General features: G+C 42.5%; 1 protein-coding gene across 1 annotated transcript in view; it reads left to right on the top strand.

Annotated features, from left to right (window-relative positions):
* The first annotated feature begins 2,716 nt into the window (after positions 1-2,716).
* Positions 2,717-23,483, top strand: part of FANCL (FA complementation group L) — a 72,624-nt gene continuing 51,857 nt past the window's right edge. Inside the window, exons 1-5 of the mRNA XM_050952204.1 lie at positions 2,717-2,876; positions 6,585-6,643; positions 7,538-7,598; positions 9,162-9,218; positions 18,021-18,118. Coding sequence (XP_050808161.1) covers positions 2,784-2,876; positions 6,585-6,643; positions 7,538-7,598; positions 9,162-9,218; positions 18,021-18,118 — 368 coding nt within the window. The 5' untranslated portion in view covers positions 2,717-2,783. The remainder of the gene's footprint in view (positions 2,877-6,584; positions 6,644-7,537; positions 7,599-9,161; positions 9,219-18,020; positions 18,119-23,483) is intronic.

Raw genomic sequence — 23,483 nt, forward strand, 5'->3', positions numbered from 1 at the left:
GGTAGGCTGGGTGGTCACTCAGGGTTTTCATGATCTTAATTCATGAGTTTATTTAATTGGATCAAAGGGTGACCTATGGTTGTGAGATTGGCTCCCGATACCTATTTTGCTGTAAGAACCATCTTTAGTACCATTTTTGGTTTATTATTTAACGGACATTGAGTCTTTTATGCCAAATCAACCAGCATGATGAGATATCCTTATTCAGCATGTTCCAAACAAGCACACTAAAAATAAATTGTATTTTTGTATCAAGAAACTTGATGCTTAAACCTGTAAGAAGGAGATAAACAAATTATGTTTATAATAATGTTCACCAGGTACAGTATAAAAATTTTCATAGAAAGCTATTCATTTAAGTTTGTTACTGTTAGAGTACTGTTTTTATTTGTGAGTTTTACACAGTAACTATACATGATTAGAGACACATGAATTGACATCTGCTGTAATACTGGAGACTAAAAGAACATGGCCAAAAGGAAGGATGGTGCTTCTTTCGTTTTGCATGAGATGCTATTAAGGCTAATACCAACTCTGATAAGGTACACAGGAACCAAGTAATTAAATAAGGTAATTATTGGTGTAAGGTACACTTTGAGAGAAAATAGTTCAAGAGAATAAATGTTTTGATCCAAAGCACATTTTCTTTATTAATTAAGGATGCAATTTACTGCGAAGCATCAGATTAAGTGTTTGAGGTGAAACATTGCGTAATGAGATGCTCATATACAGATGCAAACAGAAAGCATCTGGCACAAAGATAAGTTAAAGACAATATTACATCAATCTGCATGGATCAGAAGGCAAAATGTTGCTTGAAATGGCTAGTAAAATCTAACATTTTCAAGGATCCTCTGAGCAGGGGGTTCCCAAACTTGGTTCGTGGCTTGTTCAGGGTAAGCCCCGGTGGGCCATGAGACGCTTTGTTTACCTGAGCGTCCGCAGGTATGGTCACTTGCAGCTCCCAGTGGCCGCGGTTTGCCGTTCCCGGCCAATGGGAGCTGCGGGAAGCAGTGGCCGCTTCCCGCAGCTCCCATTGGCCAGGAACAGCGAACAGCGGCCCCTGGGAGCTGCAAGCGGTAAACAAAGAGTCTTGCGGTCCGTGAGGGGTTTACCCTAAACAAGCCGTGAACCATGTTTGGGAACCCCTGCTCAGAGGCAAGGAAACTGAATAGTCTAAAGCAAACAAACATCATCTGTAGAGAACTCAACTGCTACTACTGTTCATACTCAGTATCACTGATAAACTGAAGGTCTGGTTATTTCCAATGACTTACCTACTTGTATGTCAAAACACATTAACCAGCATCAAGAATATAGGAAATCATAGACTGTTGTGACCACCTATTTTTGTAGAAGCTACCATAGGATCTTACAAGTCTTAAGACATAGGTATTGTGCAGGAGGAAAGGCTGGTTTTGTTGTTAAAGCACTAGACCAGGGGTCAGCAAGTGGTGTGCCAAGTCTTCATTTATTCACTCTGATTCAAGGTTTGGCGTGCCAGTAATACATTTTAACGTTTTTAGAAGGTCTCTTTCTATAAGTCTATAATATATAACTAAACTATTGTTGTATGTAAAGTAAATAAGGTTTTTAAAATGTTTAAGAAGCTTCTTTTAAAATTAAAATAAAATGCAGAGCCCTCTCGACGGGTGGCCAGGACCCAGGCAGTGTGAGTGCCACTGAAAATCAGCTCGCGTGCTGCCTTCCGCACGTGTGCCATAGGTTGCCTAACCCTGCACTAGACTGTGAGTGAGCTAGGTTCAATTCCTGGCTTTGCAACAGCCCTCCTGAGTGACCTTGAAAAATCACCCAATCTCTGTCCTAATCCTAAAACTGTGTTTCAATTGTCCATCAGAAAATTGGGAATACTATTACTCCCCACCCCCACACACTCTTTGATTGCTTTGTCCATTTAGATTGTAATTTCTTGGAGACAGTGACTTCCTCTTCGTTGGCACAAAGCCTAGCACAATGAAGCCTCAAGGAGCTACTGTCATATAACTAATCAAAAAACTTTAGGAGCTATCCTCTCCTAATCTACGCAGGCGCCAGGAGCAACTGCATTTCTGCTCTCCTAAGTGCACCTACTACCCCTGCGTGCTGCTGGTGCCAAAGAGGTAGTGAGGGCTTAGCAAGAGCCTGCCTAGCCCAGACTGCAGAGCTGGACTGCGGGGGGGCAGACGGGAATGCGCTGCTAGTTTGCTGCGCTCTGCTGAGGGGCGGACAGCCCTGGCTCTGCACTGCAGGCAGCGTGCGCCCCCGGCCACGCACTGCTGCGGAACCGCTGACTAAACTGGGGCAATGGCTGAGTTTCCCTGCCTGGCCAGGGCTCCCCCTCTCAGCAGCCCTGCTCAGCTCCCCGGAGCGCACTGAAGGCCCACGGGAGGGATCTGAGGACAGTGGCTCCGCCGGAGAGAGCGCGGGACACGCACAAGCTCTGAACTCCTTGCCTGGGTCTTACCCGTGGGGCGAGGGTCCGGCCTAAAGCGCAACGCGGTGGGCGGCACTTCCCTCTGCCTTGCCTCAGGGCTCGGCTCTGCGCGACAGCGGCAAATCTATCGCGCGGCCCCGAACACGGCCACGGCCACGGCCACGTCCCCCACCCGCCCCTACTTCCCTCAAGCGCCGTACGCGCCACTTCGCCCAGCCAGAGCCCGCCGGCTCCCCGCGGCAGAGGCCGGGCGCATGCGCGTAACCCCTGCAGAGGCGGGTTTTGCTGCGGCGCGTGGGATTCGATTCGAAGAGGAGCCTGCGCCGCCAGCCCGCGCGCGGGGCGGGAGATGGCGGGTTCCGGGGCGCTTCTGCGCCAGTGCCCGCTGCTCCTGCCTCAGAACCGCGAGGGGAGCGTCTACGAGGGGTTCGTCACCGTGCAGGTACCGGCAGCACCGCCCGAAGAGAGCGTCGTCCCTCCTAGTGAGGGGGCGGGGGGTTGTGAGGGAGTCCCCCCCCCCAGTGAGCGGGCGGGGTCAGTGCCCTACGATAGACGTGATTAGAAATTCTTCCTCTGCGGGTCTCTTACTTGACACTGACTAGATACAACGTACTGTAAATGCACAAAGAAAAGGAACACTGTGTCCCTTCTCCTCTCCCAGCGCCCCCAATATCTTTTCTATCTGAATAGCCTAAGTAGGGGGTTATATTTCTGGAATCGATGAAATCTTTAGCCACTAATGTGACTTCCAAATTGACCCTGTCCCTTTTAAAGTGAGTTACTTCTTGCTACCTTTCTGTACTTAATGAAACAGTGTATCATAGTTATTTGACCTTTGAAAAGGTCAGAATTACATTTGCTTCTTTCTTGCGGGGGGAGGAGGACATTTAAGAGTAATAAAATTCAGAGTTGTAATATGTGATGAAAGTTAAGGTTATGAGGTACATTTTTTTGTTTCTCTATGTTTTGAAACCACTATAAGGCAAGTATCAGGGGAGTAGCTGTGTTAGTCTGGATCTGTAAAAGCAGCAAAGGGTCCTGTGACACCTTATAGACTAACAGACGTATTGAAGTATGAGTTTTCGTGCATGACTGCCCACTTCATGGGATGCATGTAGTGGAAATTTCCAGAGGCAGGTGTGTGTATATATATGTATATATGCAAGCAAGAATCAGGCTGGAGATAATGAGGTTAGTTCAGTCAGGGTGGATGAAGCCCTCTTCTAGCAGGTGAGGTGTGAACTCCAAGGGAGGCGAAACTGCTTTTGTAGTTGGCAAGCCATTCACAGTCTTCGTTTAATCCTGAGCTGATGGGTCAAATTTGCAGATGAACTGAAGCTTAGCAGTTTCTCTTTGAAGTCTGGTCCTGAAGTGTTTTTGCTGCAGGATGGCCACCTTAAGGTCTGCTATAGTGTGTCCAGGGAGGTTGAAGTGTTCTCCTACAGGTTTTTGTATATTGCCATTCCTAATACCTGATTTGTATCCATTTATCCTTTTATGTAGGAACTGTCCAGTTTGGCCGATGTACACAGCAGAGGGGCATTGTTGGCCTATGATGGCATATATTACATTGGTGGACGTGCAGGTGAATGAACCGGTGATGGTGTGGCTGATCTGGTTAGGTCCTGTGATGGTGTCGCTGATGTAGATATGTGGGCAGAGTTGGCATCGAGGTTTGCAACAGGACCTAACCAGATCAGCCACACCATCGTTATCTCCAGCCTGATTCTTGCTTGCATATATATACCTGCCTCTGGAAATTTCCACTACATGCATCTGACGAAGTGGGTATTCACCCAGGAAAGCTCATACTCCAATACATCTGTTAGTCTATAAGGTGCCACAGGACTCCTTGCCACTATAAGGCAGTGTCTTTGGGATGTCCATTCCTTGGAGCAAAATTTGTGTATATAATTTAAAAAAACAATGTGGGCATGTTTTTTCCCCAAACCATTATTTATATCTTTGCTGATGTTATGGCTGATCTGCTGGTGTCTTAAACAAGCTTCTCTAATTGCTTATCTACCATAGAGACTGCACTGGTTTAACTGTAGGTCTGATACAACCCTTTATTCCAACCAGTGTGACTTTGTAGATTGGACTTAAGTCTTAATGACAAACTAAGATTTTAAGATGGCCTGTAATTATCCTTTTATAAAACATGAGCTTACATTAGTGTTTTGCAGTGAATTCTACAGTAGCAAGGGGAAAGGAGAAATTCAGCATGGTAGTATGTGGGTTTTTTTGTTTTGTTTTAATCTTGGCTTTGTTCCAGATCTTCAGTGATGTCATTACTATGCAAATTTTCTAGGTAGTTGCTTTCTTTCAAATGCATATTATTATTTATAAAGTAGATTTTTTTTTTTATGTTTAAGGTAAAATAAATCCTGATATTTCAAAGACAGTGTTGTGTGTCTAACCTCAATCGCACTGAAGTGACTACTTAGATGCATAAAACTAAACCTGACAGTGTAAGTCTGTATAGGCTGGGCTTCTACAGTTTGCAAAACTGTGTATTTACACACACACTTACATATACTCTTGCACACACACACATGATTCCCTACAAACTGGTTCCATTTTCCCTTGAAGCTGTGTGTTAGCTGGGATGTCTCTGAGTGCATCAGCTATTAGTTCATAACTAGGGGGGGATCTAAAACAAAAATAAAAGCTAAAATTTTAAAATAGCTTGCATGCTAGATGCCTTTCATTTTTTACTGTTTGGAGTCTTTGGTGTGTAACTAATTGTAGAATTAACTTAAGAGTTGTAGGTTGCTTTTAAAAAATAAAAATAAGGTATCCTGTAAGAATTTTGTAAGAGCTTGCATTTCTTTTAGTGTACCTGTTTTGTTCAACATCTTTATTAATGATCTGGATGATGGGATTAATTGCATCCTCAGCAAGTTTGCAGATGATGCTAAGCTGTGGGGAAAGGTACATACGCTGCAGGGTAGGGATAGGGTTCAGAGTGATCTAGACAAATTGGAGGATTGGGCCAAAAGAAATCTCATAAGGTTCAACAAGGACAAGTGCAGAGAGTCCTGCACTTAGGAAGGAAGAATCCCATGCATCACTACAGGCTGGGGACCGAATGGCTAAGCAGCAGTTCTGCAGAAGAGGACCTGGGAATTCCAGTGGACGAGAAACTGGATATGAGTCAGCAGTGTGCCCTTGTTGCCAAGAAGGCCAACGACATATTGGGCTATATTAATAGAAGCATTGCCAGCAGATTGAGGGAAGTGATTATTCCCCTCTATTTGGCACTGGTGAGCCACACCTGGAGTATTGTGTCCAGTTTTGGTCCCCCTACTACAGAAAGAATGTGGACAAATTGGAGAGAGTCCAGCAGAGGGCAATGAAAATGAGGGCGCTGGAGCACATTACTTACGAGGAGAGGCTGAGGGAACTGGGGTTATTTAGTCTGCAGAAGAGAAGAATGAGCCGGGATTTGATAGCAGCCTTCAACTACCTGAAGGGGGTTTCCAAAGAGGATGGAGCTAGGCTGTTTTCAGTGGTGGTAGATGACAGAACAAGACGCAGTGGTCTAAAGTTACAGTGGGGGAGGTCTAGGTTGGATGTTAGGAAACACTATTTCACTAGGAGGGTGGTGAAGCACCGGAATGGGTTACCTGGGGGTGGAGGTGGGGTGGAATCTCTTTCCTTAGGGTTCTAACACCTGGCTGAGATGATTTAGTTGGTGTTTGGTCCTGTTTTGAGCAGGGGATTAGACTAGATGACCTCCTGAGGTCAGTTCCAACCCTATTATTCTATGATTCTGTATCTATACTGCAGTTTTGCAGCGTGAGCTCCAGGATCCTGAGTCAGCTAACGTCAGCCAACCACAGGTGTTTTGGAGTAAGTCTTCACTGCAATTAAAGTCTTCACTCTGGTGAACTGAGAAAGTTTCAGAGATCTCTTACCTAGAGATTTTCTTCCTCTATTAATTTTGTTCATCTAAAAGATAACATGCTGTACTATATGATAAAAGAAACAATGTTCGGAATAATGCAGTCTCTGATGCAGAAAAAATTCCATATAAAAAGTTTATTCCTCCATTTTTCTCATAGCAGCTTCCCTTTGAGTTGTTTCTGTATTTTCTCTATTTGATACATCTGCAAACTTGCATTTTAATTAAACACTTATTTTCTAGGATAGAGACTTCCATATAAGGATACTGTTACCATCAGATTTTCAGCTTAAAAATGCAAGGTGAGGTAATATTTCATGATAAATACACTTACATTTCTTCTGACTTACCATGAGGTTGTATGAATATGTGTGCATATGAATACTAGTGTCACAGAGTAGCTGGCCTCAGGCTTCTTTCGCTCACTGTCTGATAGCTATGTAAAATTTCTATCCAAATAATACTGTTTTCATTGAGTTGTAAGTACCTGAAAAAAAGGGTGTTTAAGAGTGGTGACGATTTAATATTCATATTATTGTAGTGTCCAGAAGCCCAAATAGGTTGCATGCCCTTTGTTTTAGGAGTTATACAAATATATCCAAGCAATAGACACAGAGAGCATACAATGTAAGATGAAAAGTCTTTTCAACCATGTTGCTTTGATCAATATTGCAGTTAATATTCTTCCCTGAAGATTAGTAAAATAGGAAAATAATTTAACGTTCATGCGATTACAATGCAATAACTAATTAGCTCTTGTGAGCTATTAATGTTTATTTTTTATATATATACTTTTGTCATCATCTTCAATATCCTCACTAAACTGTGTGGCAGTTAACTCTGACATTTTCAGGTTTTGTGGGTTTTTTTTGTTAATTCTAGTATCTGTTATGGAGACATATTAACTTGTAAGAATTATGTTGTTGTTTTCAACCTAGAATAGAGACTAGCTTATAGGTAAATGTCTACTTATTAATTTTTAAAGAACTTTGGCTAGAGAAAGTGACATTTAAAAATATAAGTAACTCATCTTAGTATAAAAAATTCAAAGTTGGAAATATTTTCTTTTCTTGTTTTTCTGGGAGGTGGGCAAGAGAGAACTTTGTAAATTGTAAGATGGACTTTTGTTTCATATGCTGTTTCCTTGTTTAAAGATCACTTGAATCAAGTTAAAACTATGAAAACTGTATTTCTAGGATACATTGTAGCTGGCGTCTAAAGAAGGTATTGGATGGGTATCACCAGATTGTGAAACAGGTATATTATTCTTATAAAATCATTGTGAGCTTGAAAAAATATGAATATTAAATTTGAAAAGCGTTTACTCGTCCTCACCATCCTAAAAGTATTTAAAAAGAATTCCATTAACTGTACAGTAAAGATGCATTGTTTTGCAGTGCTTGGGGAATTATAACTTACCCCGAGGAGCGATAAGTGAAGTCTTGTAAATAACTTTTTAATTTTCCTGCAAACCAGTCTTTGAAGACTATTAAAATGAACAAGTGCTTTATACTATTTTTAAAAAGCCCACAACTGAAAACAATTATGCTGTTGTCTTTTTCCTCTTGTTTTTTCTCATGCTCTTCATTACTAATTGTACTTAATATAAAAAGAGAGTTTAGAAGATCTGTCACTAACAGGAGGGTGTTAATTTGGTTATATAGTTGCTTGTGGAGTCTGAACTTACCCTTATGGGCCCTATCTGGAAGAATAGCGGGCAGTCCACAGAAACTCTTTGGGGGCCATGCTGGCTACAAAATTGTGATGGCTACTTTCATTTCCAAGATGGTATTGCCCATTCAGTTCTGGTAAATGTCTAAACTACGGACCTTACAGTGGTATAGCTGTACCGCTGCGGCTGCACCGCTGTAAGGTCTCCCGTGTACCTGCTTTGTGCACACGGGAGAGAGCTCTCCTGCCAGCATAATTAAACCAACCTCGACAAGAAGCATTAGCTCTGTTGGTGGAAGACGCTCTCCCACTGACATAGTGCTGTCCACAACAGCGCTTTTGACTGTGAAACTTTTTTTGTCAAAGGGTGGGTTTTTTCACACCTGTTGCAGACAAAAGTTTTGCCAAAAAATGTGCTAATATAGCCATAGCGTCAGCTAGCTAACATAGCTACCTATTACAGCCTGCTCTTTAGGAGCAGAGTTTGACTTATCACCTAGAAGAATGAAATTGGGGACTTGAAAACTAGAAATGCACTGACACACCCAAGTGTGGGAGGGTGGGGTTTAAATTTAATTTTAGTCACCGAGGGAAGATTTTTAAATGGAGTCTGAATCACGAAGGGCTAGTCTACAGTGGCAACACTAACGTGCTGCCATGGCAGCGCCTTAATGTGCCTTGTGTGGTCGCGACACAGCTCTCCCAGCGCTCTTAAAAAAAACACTTCAACAAGGGGCGTAGCTCCCAGCGCTAGGAGGGCAGCTCCCAGTGCTGGGGCACTGTTTACACTGGCACTTTACAGTGCTGCAACTTGCTGTGCTCGGAGGGTTTTTTTTCACACCCCTGAACGAGAAAGTTGCAGCGCTGTTAATTGCCAGTGTAGACAAGTCTGAAGACTACTTGTTCTCATTGGCTGTCAGCTTCAGTTAAATTATATGAAAAAAAGTACGTAACTCATTCAGCAAAATTTCATACATTGAAATCGGTTTGTTCTGTTTTTTAACTGAAATATAGTTTAAATCTGTTGCATTTCCCTCCATTTTACATTATCTTTGATTGATTACAATATCAGAAAATGGATAATGAAACTAAAATTGTTACTGAAACATACTGGATGGAGGAAATTAATTGACAACGTTTTCTCCCCAGAGATTGCAACACTGTTCTGATCTGGTCAGTTTTATGGTGGAGCTTAAAACTATTCTGGTGAGTAATATATCCCAAGGAGACATTCAGGTGGTCTTAATTTTCACTTTCTCATTACTTGCCTTTTTAAAGAAAGCTATGAATGAATTTGTTAGCTTTTTAAAGTTTAAAATGAACCTTATTAGAATATTGCAATTTTAGGACTATAGACAGCTAGTTGCTATTTATTTAGTAATTATGATATTTGACATTAGTTCTTATTCATTGGACTACTTGGAGTGTTCCAGAAGTAATAACCCAGCACTCCAGCAAGTGGCCCTGTTATATTAAGCATCCTATAGAAGGTACTTCCCTGATTGTGTTTTTACCTCAGGTTTTGGTTTGTATGGATGATACCCATCTTATAACCATGTAAAGGGATCATTCTCTTGATATCATCTTCACAGGGGTTTTTCTACATTTATAAACAAACAACTTAAAAACCCCATCATATATGTGTTCTGTGTAGTGTGATTTGAGTATACAATTCAAAATATAGTCTGTCCTATCTGAGGTAGGACTGAACGACGCTTAACTAAATTTTAAACAAGTCTACTGACTGACTGTGTTATGGGGTTTTTTACAGTGTAGATACACCCTTTGGAAGAGTTGGCAGCTGTCTACGCTACACTATTTTTTCTCCCCCCCCAGAATCTTCCTATTGTTGCTACTACTAAGGCCTTGTCTACACTACACAGTTTTGTCTGCAAAAGGCAGCTTTTGTTGACAAAACAGTGGAGGTGTACACACTACAATGTGTGTCCCGCTGGCAAGACTCTCTTACTTTGCCAACAAAATAAAACCACCTTGTTGAGAGGCGTAGAGCTTTTTGCAGCAAAGTTAGATCAACAAAGCGTCAATGTGGACACTTCATTTGTTAGGTTGTCATAACTGGCCTCTGGGAGATATCACACAATGCCCACCATGACTTCTCTGCTCACTGTTTTGAACTCTGCTGCCCTACATCCAGCTACACAGGCATGTGTCCCTCCCCTTTCAAAGCCTCAGGAAGTTTTGAAATTCCTCAGCATGGAGAGGTCACAAAACTACTGCCCAGATGAGCTCCCACAGCAAACACACTCCTGCCTGGACTACAGGGGAGCGGGTGGATCTCCTTAGTCTGTGGGGAGAGGAGGCTGTGGTGGGAGAACTTGGATGGGAATCACAGTATCAGAACATTAACGTAGAATCCAGCTCTCCCCAGCATTAGGATAGCAGTGACAGACGGGCAGGGCGGGCTGCTGCTCGGGAGTGGGAATAGAGAGACTGCTGTGTTGTGCATGGTTGGGGAGGGAGGCGGGGGCTGATGTCAGGGTGTCCCCTTCTCCCCGCTGGTATACCAATCTCTGCTGAGCTGGGGTGGGAGACCAGGGGATACCAGCTGTCTGTGCACCAACTTCTGCCTCAGGATTGGTTGCTTCTGGCTGCTGTCTGAACTTAGAGGCAGCATGCTGAACCACTCACTGTCCCCCCAACACACATACTTCCCATACACCAGGGATCCCCAAACTTTTCAGCGTCATTCCTCCCTTTACTCCTGTCCGTGCCCCCTGGCCAGGGCTAGAAGTGGGGCTGCAGCTCCCGGGGTGGGGGCGGGGGAGGAGAAGGGGGACACATGGACAGGAATACAGGGGTTGCAGCTGGGGCGAGTCTGGGCCAGGAGTGGGGCTGTGGCAGAGGGCAGGGCCACACCTGGGGCTGAAGCTGGGGACAGGCCTGGGAGCCAGGGCTGCGGCTGGTGCAGAGCTGGGAGCGGAGAGGGACTGGATGGCGCTTCCTTCCCTACCCTGCCGGGGGGACTAACCCAGGCCTGGCTGTGTGTCTCAATGTTCTTCTGTGCTCCACACTTTGAGGACCTCTGCCCTACACACACACACACACTCACTCCCTGTCACACACACACTTCTGTCTTCCCCCCACACTTCTGTGGGTGTCTTGTGTTAGTGTTCAGCAATGTCAGTTTGGTCATATTACTGAGTGCTACTTTAAAAGTGATTTAAAATGTGTTACTTTTCAGGCATACAGAGCAGTCATTGCAAGGTTCATAGCACGGTGCAAACAAACAATGCCAGGCTCTGCATACTACAGCAACACACATTTCTGTGGCTCAGTATTAATATGCTCCTTCAAGGCATCCCCCCAGCCAAATAGTCCCCGCATTGGGATGCTCTTATAGCCTTGGGTTTATAACACATAGCACAATACTGAAGAGCAGTGCAGGACCCATGCTTTCTGACAGATGGCCAGGTTGCAGGTTACCAGGGCAGATGAAAAGCAGCTGGTAATGTAGTAGGATGCCTATGGAATGATGGGATTGAGACCCTGTACCTGCCCCTGTGAGGCATTGCAAACCCTTCTCAAAGCTCCCTGCAGCGAGTTCTACAGTGGGATAGCTACCCACAGTGCGCTGCTCTCTCTGTGAGTGCAAGAGCTGCTATTGTGGATGCACTCCCCCGACACAAGAAGCATAGATTGGACATGCAACAGCGGTTTAATTACGGGGTGGCTGTATGTCGGCATAACTTGCATTGGCAAACTCTTTTTAGTGTAGACCAAGCCTCATGCTACTAATCGACTGATGGTAGCAGCAGCAGAAATACCACCTTAGATGTGGGTCAAGCAATTTAACAACAGTGTTGTGGCTGATCAGATGACATGGAGGTTTAAAGATGCTGGTGACTGCTGGCACCTTGTTTACACCAGTACTTCCACCAGTGATGCTGCACTAGTGGTAGCAAGAATGGAAAATTAAGGAAATAAGTCTAGTGAAGAGAAAGTTTTGTTCTTTGCCATGGCTAGATCACAATTCCTTATCATGGTTATAAACCTATTTGGTCAAAATAGATTTATAACAGGCAGGACACTCTTGCATTTATCCATATTACTTAAACATAGGTAACAATTGTAGTGCACACAGAGCCTTAGCGCACATATAATCAGAATTGTTTGATAAATGCAAAATTAAACTCTAGAGTGTACATTGGGTTGTCTGGTATCAGAGGGGTAGCCGTGTTAGTCTGAATCTGTAAAAGCAGCAAAGAATCCTGTGGCACGTTATAGACTAACAGACGTTTTGGAGCATGAGCTTTCGTGGGTGAATACCCACTTCGTCAGATGCATGTAGTGGAAATTTCCAGGGGCAGGTATATATATGAAGGCAAGCTAGAGATAATGAGATTAGTTCAATCAGGGAGGATGAGGCCCTGTTCTAGCAGTTGAGGTGTGAAAACCAAGGGAGAAGAAACTGGTTTTGTAGTTGGCAAGCCATTCACAGTCTTTGTTTAATCCTGAGCTGATGGTGTCAAATTTGCAGATGAACTGAAGCTCAGCAGTTTCTCTTTGAAGTCTGGTCCTGAATTTTTTTTGCTGCAGGATGGCCACCTTAAGGTCTGCTATAGTGTGTCCAGGGAGGTTGAAGTGTTCTCCTACAGGTTTTTGTATATTGCCATTCCTAATATCTGATTTGTGTCCATTTATCCTTTTCCGTAGCGACTGTCCAGTTTGGCTGATGTACATAGCAGAGGGGCATTGCTGGCATATATTACATTGGTGGACGTGCAGGTGAATGAACCGGTGATGGTATGGCTGATCTGGTTAGGTCCTGTGATGGCGTCGCTGGTGTAGATATGTGGGCAGAGTTGGCATCGAGGTTTGTTGCATGGATTGGTTCCTGAGCTAGAGTTACTATGGTGCGGTGTGCAGTTACTGGTGAGAATATGTTTCAGGTTGACAGGTTGCCTGTGGGCGAGGACTGGCCTGCCACCCAAGGCCTGTGAAAGAGTGAGATCATTGTCCAGGATGGGTTGTAGATCCCTGATGATGCGTTGGAGGGGTTTTAGCTGGGGACTGTATGTGATGGCCAGTGGAGTCCTGTTGGTTTCTTTCTTGGGTTTGTCTTGCAGTAGGAGGCTTCTAGGTACACGTCTGGCTCTGTTGATCTGTTTCCTTATTTCCTCGTGCAGGTATTGTAGTTTTGAGAATGCTTGGTGGAGATTTTGTAGGTGTTGGTCTCTGTCTGAGGGGTTAGAGCAGATGTGATTGTACCTCAGTGCTTGGCTGTAGACAATGGATCGTGTGATGTGCCCGGGATGGAAGCTGGAGGCATGAAGGTAGGCATAGCAGTCGGTAGGTTTTCAGTATAGGGTGGTGTTAATGTGACCATCACTTATTTGCACTGTGGCACCACTATGGGCACCCACATGGCCCCACAATATGCCAATATTTTTATGGCTGACCTGGAACAACGCTTCCTCGGTTCTCGTCCACTCACGCCCCTTCTCTACCTACGTTACATTGATGACACCTTCATCATCTGGACCCATGGGAAGGAGACTCTGGAAAAATTCCACCACGATTTCAACAGCTTCTACCCCACCATCAACCTCAGCCTGGACCAATCTACACAGGAGGTCCACTTCCTGGACACCACAGTGCAAATAACAGAGACCAACACCTACAAAATCTCCACCAAGCATTCTCAAAACTACAATACCCGCACGAGGAAATAAGGAAACAGATCAGCAGAACCAGACGTGTACCTAGAAACCTCCTACTGCAAGACAAACCCAAGAAAGAAACCAACAGGACTCCACTGGCCATCACATACAGTTCCCAGCTAAAACCTCTCCAACGCATCATCAGGGATCTACAACCCATCCTGGACAACGATCCCACACTTTCACAGGCCTTGGGTGGCAGGCCAGTCCTCTCCCACAGGCAACCTGCCAACCTGAAACATATTCTCACCAGTAACTGCACACCGCACCATAGTAACTCTAGCTCAGGAACCAATCCATGCAACAAACCTCGATGCCAACTCTGCCCACATATCTACACCAGCGACACCATCACAGGACCTAACCAGATCAGCCATACCATCACGGGTTCATTCACCTGCACGTCCACCAATGTAATATATGCCAGCAATGCCCCTCTGCTATGTATATCGGCCAAACTGGACAGTCGCTACGGAAAAGGATAAATGGACACAAATCAGCTATTAGGAATGGCAATATACAAAAACCTGTAGGAGAACACTTCAACCTCCCTGGCCACACTATAGCAGACCTTAAGGTGGCCATCCTGCAGCGAAAACACTTCAGGACCAGACTTCAAAGAGAAACTGCTGAGCTTCAGTTCATCTGCAAATTTGACACCATCAGCTCAGGATTAAACAAAGACTGTGAATGGCTTGCCAACTACAAAACCAGTTTCTCCTCCCTTGGTTTTCACACCTGAACTGCTAGAACAGGACCTCATCCTCCCTGATTGAACTAACCTCATTATCTCTAGCTTGCCTGCATATATATACCTGCCCCTGGAAATTTCCACTACATGCATCTGACGAAGTGGGTATTCACCCACGAAAGCTCATGCTCCAAAACGTCTGTTAGTCTATAAGGTGCCACAGGACTCTTTGCTGCTTTTATTGGGTTGTCTGTATCTCTCGAATGAAAACAAATACTCTGCAAACTTGTTAAGTTTGGTAATAAAGAACACCATGTAGTCAATAGACAAGTGGCTGAACTCTTTGTATACACTGGAAGGTAAGTGGACAGTAGTTATTCGTCTTTGTCAGAAGAAGATTGAGAAGAAATATAGCAGAATGTCAAACAAATGGTTCATCTGACTTTTCTGAAACAATAGTAAACAGATTATACTGGATAGTCTGTACATAAAGCAGATATAGTTGATGAGAGTAAATGCTGAAGATTCTGCCACCATATTACCGAAATTGGAACAATATGCAAAAGTCATTTCACAATTCTGAATAAAAGTATCTGCCCCTCACCAGGCATTAATATGCAGGAATTAGCAGATCAGATAAATTAACACCAAGAAATAGATACTGTACTATATCTGCAAGTAAAACATTTATTATTCAAAAAGGAAATCTAACAGGCCTCTAGCTTATTTAGAAAGGTTCAGTTTTGTGTCATACACAGTTTTGATGGAGAAAATAACTACTGGAGACAACAGAAAACAAAGGGACAATAAAATCTGATGTCATGGATTGTTTAATGCTGTTGTTATTGATAGAAACATAGTTACAAATTTAATAACACTTTGTTTTAACATACACTGATCACATGGGAAGTATTTGTATATAAAATAGGCAAAATAGAATATTTTTCAGCCCATGTTTAGGTTTTCTTTCATTTATGCTGGATTAATTCACGTAACATGAAATTAAGATGGAGAGACCAATGCTTGAAAAATTGAGGTTAAAAGATATCCTGTAAAGACTTGATTTCTTGAATCAAGTATTCTAAAATACTTTTGGGGTCGTCTTTGTGCATCTGAGGATTGGCTATACGAATCTGCTCCATTTTCATCAAAGTAAAGTAACCCTAATTTCCGAAGCAATGTGTTCAGTGGCATTTATTGCTTATCCAAGACATAGCAGAGTTTTTAGCCAAGGTGATGATGAGGGAGGACTGTGAGTGTGTTGTGTGCGAAAACAAGTGTTGTGGTAATTGGGAAAAATTGTTCACAAAGAAATTCTGAAGAGCAGTTGACAGTTTGAGCACTGTGTTTGCACATTGCTGTATTACTTAATTGTACTCTCTCAGTCTTTACCTGACTGGACAAGAGGGCAACTGTAGCCCATTTCTTTCTACTCTATAAAAGATCTGTTGCGCTTCTGTGAAACAGAGCAAAATGCTAACGAATCTGTTTCATGAATATTCTGTAGATTGGCTCAGCAGACTCTTCCTTCATCCAAAGTAATAACTTAAATTGAGAATATTGCAACAAAATATGTGGAAATACTAACCACAATTTATTATGTGGAACCCTCTTCTTTAAAGGCTTCCACTGGTTTTATTTTAAACTTCTTTGGGAAAAATCTCTTTAATGTCGATGTTGTATTTCTGTTATTTTATTAGTAAATTACTATTTTTAATGGAAAATATGTCCTTGAGCATCCCAGAATTTTTCTTCATGATGCCAACATTTCATTTATTCTAGCTAATAATGAATTTTATACAGAATCTATATTTACTTTAAATATAATCTACTAGTTAATGTTCTGTCTAGAAACTAATAAGGAGGACCTTGTTTGTTACGTGATTCTCCACTCCTTTTTGCAAAATTGTGCTCCAGTATTTGTTTTAATTTTGAAGTTTCTAGCTCTTATTACAAAGAGACATGTAAAATAGAAATAGATGCAAACTGCTGCTAAATCCAGGAATCTTGCTGCACACTTTCGTTTTAGGTTGCTATGGAGTACACTGGGGTATGCTAATAAACACTACCTGTAAGGCTTTTTGGGAAGTCTTTGATAGTATTTTGAAGAAGACATTTATTAACCAACTTAGATTCAGAGTGAAAGAGTTATTAGACAATCTCCTAACTAATGGGCAGTTTTCCTGAGAAAATATGGCATTGTTGACTGAAGTCTTTGCTCACAGCTTTTCATGCACAATTGCATTATTGAATGTCTAATTAATGGCTTGAAAATCCCCACCATATGACTTAAGACATCTATTCCAAATTGGCATAGTGTATCTCTGCCAAAAAAACAAAACCTGGGACTCATTGCACATTTGCAATAGGAGTATTTTTTCCATTTGATAGGGGTAGGGACATTTGTTCTTTCATTTCCCCCAGTTCACCATTTAGTAGTCTTCATTTGAGTGGATCCTTTCTGTCTTTCTAACTGAGGTCTGTTAAAGTTAACTAGTGATATGGCTTTGGATTGCCTGGTGCCTTTAATAAAACTTTGTTGTTTCACTCTGAACTGAAGAGAGTTTGGGTACAATATATAGGCATTGCAACAAACAATTGAGAAGATGAACAGTTTCTTTTACAGAAACTTCACCTGGTGCATTCATAACTTTCCTGACGGGTGCTGCTTTCTGTACAAATCTATTCTAAAACTTGATTGCTTTGGTCTTCCTTTGAAGTGGGCTTTTTCTGCCTGTCCTATAGCCAATTCCCATTTATGATAAAGGCCTCAGTTATGTTTTCACATCTGCACTAATCCCACTTCTTTCCCTGTCACCTCTCTTTCGTGGATTCTCATTTCAGCCCCTGACTACTTTCATACTTTGTGAGTGGGATTACCAGTCTTCCTGAAAGGAGAGTCAATGAACACCTCCAATCAGTGGTTTTAGATTGGAAATATACCTCCAATTTTATTGTTCTTTAAAATAATTTAACATTATTTTAAACATGTTTCTAGGAAATGAGTATCACTGTGCATGAACACAATATGGAACATATGGCCTGATTTTTCTATGGCCCTAGACTTCATTGTCAGGGGAGATCGCTTACTAGGACATTGGGGGCAAGCACTTGGCAAGCTTTTCCTCAGCTTCATCCCCAAGGACTACATGGTATTAAAATCAGGAAATGGAATAGGTTTGGATTGCAATATAAAGCCTTATGTACTAAGTTGTAAAGAAGACAGGGAGGATTTCATAGAGAAGTAAGGACTTGCCTTTGCTTTGGAGCCCAGGAGGCAGCTGTGCGCTTAACAGATCCTTTTACCTTTAAGTGAAGTGTTCTTTCAATCAAGATGCCTGACTTCAAATTTACTAACTTTTTAAAAAAACACACCTGATATTTACATGTGAAGACTACAGTGTCAACATCTGTTAAAAAAAATGGTTTGATCATCATCATCTGAAGCACTTTGCCAAACTGCTTCTTTGTCTGCTTCATCTGGAGGCCAAAACCAAAAGCAAATGTAATGTACAGTTAGTTTTACTTAAACTTAATATTTTTGAATGAATTTTAAAATCGTATGACTGAACGGATGCAAAAATACTGAAATTGTGTGCCATTTATAATGAAATTTTCTAATATTCTTTTAAACAGGAAGCTGCTTTAAAGAATTCACAAGAGCTGCATGCACCCCCACCTCCAGAATACTACTCATACCTTGTCAGAGATATAGAAACATTGGGTTGGAATAAGTATGTTTTGGTTTTCAATACTTAATAGAGGTTATCTTTAGAATATGTACTGCAAAGTATCTTTGGTCAGTTAATTTAGTCTGTACAGGTCAAACAGTTTGGTAGTGAGAACATCAGTCTACTGCTTTTCCTTTTCTGAAACTGTTATATGAACCAAAAGGCCTATCACGCTATTAAAAAGAAATGACCTGAAGGGTAAGATGCTACATATTACTACAAAGAAATCAATTTTTATGTGTGCTATAAACTGTCAACATAGACAATATTTTTAATACAACTTCTTCTTTCTGCTTTTCTCTCCTGCTTTTCCCCTGTGTTGTATATCATTTGATTCTGACACTTTTCATTAAATAGTGAAAGATAAGTGATGTCACCATATCTGAGTTACATGTAGTAGGTAAAGCTACTGTTGCACCAGCAAATGGGTTTATCCTTTCGTAAAAGCCTAGATGACACACAGTTGTTCTAAGAAACTAGCACATAAAAGTACATTACACTGTCTGACAGGTGAATCTGGCTCCTCCTTTGCAGCCATAAGGGGCTTCTGTGCAGGGAGGCATTGTGGCTCCACTGTGTAAAAGAGGAAGTGTGTGAATTTAGGGAGCCTGCTCGGGGCTGCAAACTGTCTGGGTCCATTCCAGCTCTTTCTAAGCACTGTGTGTGGCAGATGTTCATGTTGCTGTGACAACATGGCAGCTCATTGGCAGGAATGATGGGGAACTCATAGAAGGGAATCAACACCAGAGAATTTGGTCTCTCCATGAACAACTATTGCATATCGGTTCTCTGGAGATGAGGTTGGTCAAGTAGTATCCTATAAGGTCTTCATTCAGCAGGCAGTCAAGCCACCATTTAATATAACATTTTAATGTAACTATGTCTCCGGACAGGGAGACAGCTGGGTATGCTTTCTGTGTGAAGAAGGCTCTACAGGAGGGGGAGTGGTCTCTAACTCATGAGATATTCCTGCTTACTGCATATATAGGAACAAAGATGAAATGATACAAGAACAAATGGATATAAACTGGGAACCAACAAGTTTAGGCTTGAAATTAGACAAAGGTTTCTAACTATCAGAAGAGTAAAGTCTTGGAACAGCCTTCTAAGGGGAGCAGTGGGGGGTTAAAAACCTAACTGGCTTCAAGACAGCTTGGTAAATTTATGGAAGGGAATGTCTGATGAGACCCTCTACAATGGCGTGTGGCCCATCTGTGCTAGTAACAAATATCTCCAACAGCTGAAGATGGGACATTAGATGGGAGAGGGCTCTGAGTTACTATGAGAATTTTTTCTCAGGTGTTTCTGTTGGGTCTTGCTGACATGCTCAGGGTCCAAATGACCGCCATACTTGGAGTTGGGAAGAAATTTCCTCCCAGGTCAGATTGACAGATACCCTGGGGTTTTCTCAACTTCCTCTGCAGCATGGGGCATGGTCAGTTTCAGGTTTAAACTAGAGTAAATGATGGATTCTTTGTAGCTTGAAGTCCTTAAATCATAATTTGAGGACTTCAGTAATGCAGCCAGAGGTTATGGCAGGAGTGGGTGGGTGCGGGTCTGTGGCCTGCAGTGTGCAGGAGATCAGACTATATGATCATGATGGTCCTTTCTGGCCTTAAAGTCTATGAATTTAATAGCATGTAGACCACTTTAGATATCAGGGCTCTCAAGTTTATAAAGAAATCAATATTCCAGGTGGAAATACTGAAATCCATCATTACAGCATTCTCATCCCAAAATTTCAAAATATGAAAATAAGTCTGAAAATCTATGGATGATATGATTGGGGAGAGTCGTGCAGAGATTTTAGTTTCTGCTACACCGAGAAGCATATTCTATACAAAGTACTGTCCTCTTGGGTTTGTAACTTACCCATGGGTATTTGCAAATTCTATTCATCCCTCTAGCAGTCTGCTTGGGCCTAATTTTTAGGTCCTAAGCAGACCCAGACCCAACAGGATTGAGTTGTTTTCTAACTTGATCCCAACCCTTCCCACCGAACTTCAGTCAGTGCTGCCAGCTCCTGCCCGTGGGATTAATGCGGTGGCGGCTGCACGTGCCAGTGGCTGTTCCCTGCTGTTGCTGTCCACTGCATCCTTCTGTGGACTCAGAGGCACTGGAACTCAGTGGCATACTCATTCTGCATCTTGCACAGCCCAGCAAGCTGACAGCTGTCAGCAGGAGCAAAGCTTGCCACTGTACCAATGTCATAGGCAGGAGGAGAGCTGAGCTAACTCAAGCCTGAAAGTGTTTGGTGGTTTTCCCACTCAACATTTGTAATCTGGTCCCATCAGGTTTTGGTCAGGTTGCAGGGCTTCACATTCCTCCCTTCAAGTGGAAAGGAGATGTGTATCCATGTCTGGTTACGTTCTCAATTTGTTACGCAGGCCTGGGAGGTATATCTTAAAAACCTTCAGAAGCATGGCTCTGAGTGAACAACTGGGAAGAACAATTACAGCTTTCACACAAGTTAAAATTATTGTCCAAGACAGCTTTTATTTTGGAGGAGAGATGTAAAAAGATAGCGTTTGATTTACCAAACATTACATACCTCTCCTAAGATAAAATCTGACTCAGCTCTTGGGATAATGGTCTTAGGTAAATACCAAGTAAAATTTTTGCTTCACTTCCAGCCAGGAATGGCAGAAAATCAGTATTTAAAGATCTTGATCCAGATACAGTACTAGTATCTCTCAGTGAACTCATTCTTAATATTATTTAACAGCTACCTGATATCAGGTCTAGAAATACTGGTGATCAGTGTAGATAATGTACCCCATATGTGGGAACATATTTGAACTCCTAAAAGGCTTGAAGGCAGTGTCATCCACGGAGGAGATATGGATCATAACCTGTCTCATGTTATGGCCCATGAAGTTTGTTAGTTAATTCAAGCAAATGCTTTTGCAGAAAGATGGTGTGCATCTTCTGGCAATATGTAGATTCCTGTCATGCTTTTGATCTGTGTGCTATGAGTTCAAATACCATCTCTCAGCTTCACGTTTGGTAGCTCTCTTCACCTTTTCACTGAAAGTATCTTTCCTATTCTCCATCTCTTGGTGCAAAGGGGTTTCAGAGCTTGGTATGCTTTCAGTGAAACATCAGTTACACATTCTAACAAATCTGGTCGTTCTGCAAAATAAAAGGGTTTCCATCCCCCAGCATCACTGTGATGGGGTGTATTAACCCCACACCAGTGAGGCAAGGGTTAAGGAGCTGCTCTGTATGCATGAAGCCATACCCGCTTGCCTCTGCTGGGCATGCTTTCAGTGGTGAGAGCATTCATAAGGGAGCAGTTTAGCTCAGTCTGGGCTAACCAAGGAAGAGAGCAGTTGGGTGCAGCTGCATCCTGCTGAGACTTCAGACAGTTGGGACCGAGCCTCCTAGCCAAGGCACTGGAATCCCGTCAACCACAAGAACTGAGGATGACAACTCGGTCACCAGAGGGAGGGGGCTCTGGAGACAAACCAGGGAGGAAGCCAGGAGGAGGGATCCCAAGACTGATCCATGATGCCAGCGGAGGTACAGGGATAGGAAGTGACCTGCCTGCGTGAGTAAAAGTACCAGACCCTAGGCCACCTATATGGTCTTCTGCTTTGCAAGGTCCTGTGTTGGAACTCAATGGAGTAGGGTGGGCCCCCCATTGGGACTATACGTGCTATGCAGAGCGCTCCTTGTTTGTCACCATTGGGTGATGCTACTGTGGATCATAGTCAATAAGCAGAGTGGCCTTTGATTATCACCATTGGAAATGCTACTCTGGACTACATCTGCTAGGCAGAGTGACCCTGGACATTCATCACTAGGTAGTACTGCCAGCCTGGGCCACCCAGGCAGCTCCCAACAGTCACCACACTCTTCATATGATAGGGAGTGGTGTTATTGTCTTTCTATATGAATCCGAATATACCGAGAAAGTAAAATGCATGTGAGATGTTTACAGAACCTACGAAGGAACAAAGATGTATATAGGAGAGGCATTCAAAACCTCAGATACAACTCCTTTGACTAAAATGCACTATATGAAAAGAGCAGTGATTTTTGTGGGTGAAGAAATAACATACATCTTATGAGGCGATCTCTAAGGCTGCTACAGGGCCTTTCATCTACACTTCTCAAACACTATACAATAGAACTTCAGAGTTGCGAACACCAGAGTTACAAACTGACTCGTCAATCACACCTCATTTGGAACCAGAAGTATGCAATCTAGCAGCAGCAGAGACCAAAACATAACCAAACCAAATGTGGTACAGTACTGTGTTAAATGTAAACTACTTAAAAAGATTAGACCAAGTAAGGAAACTGTTTCTGTGCTTAATTTAAATTAAGATGGTTAAAAGCTGCATTTTATTCTATATAGTAATGTTTCAAGGCCAATGTTCAGTTGTAAACTTCTGAAAGAACAATCAAAACATTTTGTTTAGAATTACGAACATTTCAGAATTACGAACAACCTCCATTCCTGAGGTGTTCGTCACTCAGAGGTTCTACTATAGAATCAATATCCTCACTCTTACTGATGCAGTGTTGGTAGAAGGATGTTATCGAACAGAGTTCCCAGCAATACCTAAGTTCCTTTTCAATTCTACAAGGGTAGGTTGAATCCTCTCTCTTCTTCTAGGGATGAATTACTGTTTTTTACATCCCATTTTGAAGACTGTGTGACATAGAGAACACTGAGAGGGAAAATTCTACCTTACTGTGGATTTTCATTCTAGGACATTCCATGTCAGACACTCTCACACTCCCTCCCTGCATTACATACAAGGTGTTTTTTTCCCCTTGCTGTTCACTTGTTAAGTACACCTCCACTCCGATATAACGCTGTCCTCAAGAGCCAAAAAATCTTACTGTGTTATAAGTGAAACCATGTTATATCGAACTTGCTTTGATCCGCCGGAGTGCACAGCCCTGCCCCCCGGAGCGCTGCTTTACCGAATTCATGTTATATCGGGCTGCGTTATATCAGGGTAGAGGTGTAGTTTGAAAGGGAAGAGAGTGTTCCTCCAGGAAATCTCTAAATTTTATGTCAAGGATCTGCTGCAAATGGTTTGAGTTGAATACTTTTTTATATGGTGTTTTTTCAGCTTTGGGAGCTATTGTTGTGGAGAGTTCTTCCTGAGAGGAGTTCCTAAATCCAGGCTCAGAGGAAACATTGGGCCTGCCCTGAGATGGGTAATGCTCACCTTGGAAACTGTCTGACATGGAGGGTCCTAGAATGAATATTCACTTAAAACAGAATTTTCCCTTTCTGTTGTTGTACCTAAATAGGTGGTCTGTGGAAATTTAAAAACACTGATGTCAAATATTTCTAGAAAGATATACCCAATAACAATTGGTCAAATTTTGTATCAGCTTCAACTTC

The sequence above is a fragment of the Gopherus flavomarginatus genome, chromosome 4 (assembly GCF_025201925.1).
Source record: "Gopherus flavomarginatus isolate rGopFla2 chromosome 4, rGopFla2.mat.asm, whole genome shotgun sequence".
NCBI classification, from domain to species: Eukaryota; Metazoa; Chordata; order Testudines; family Testudinidae; genus Gopherus; species Gopherus flavomarginatus.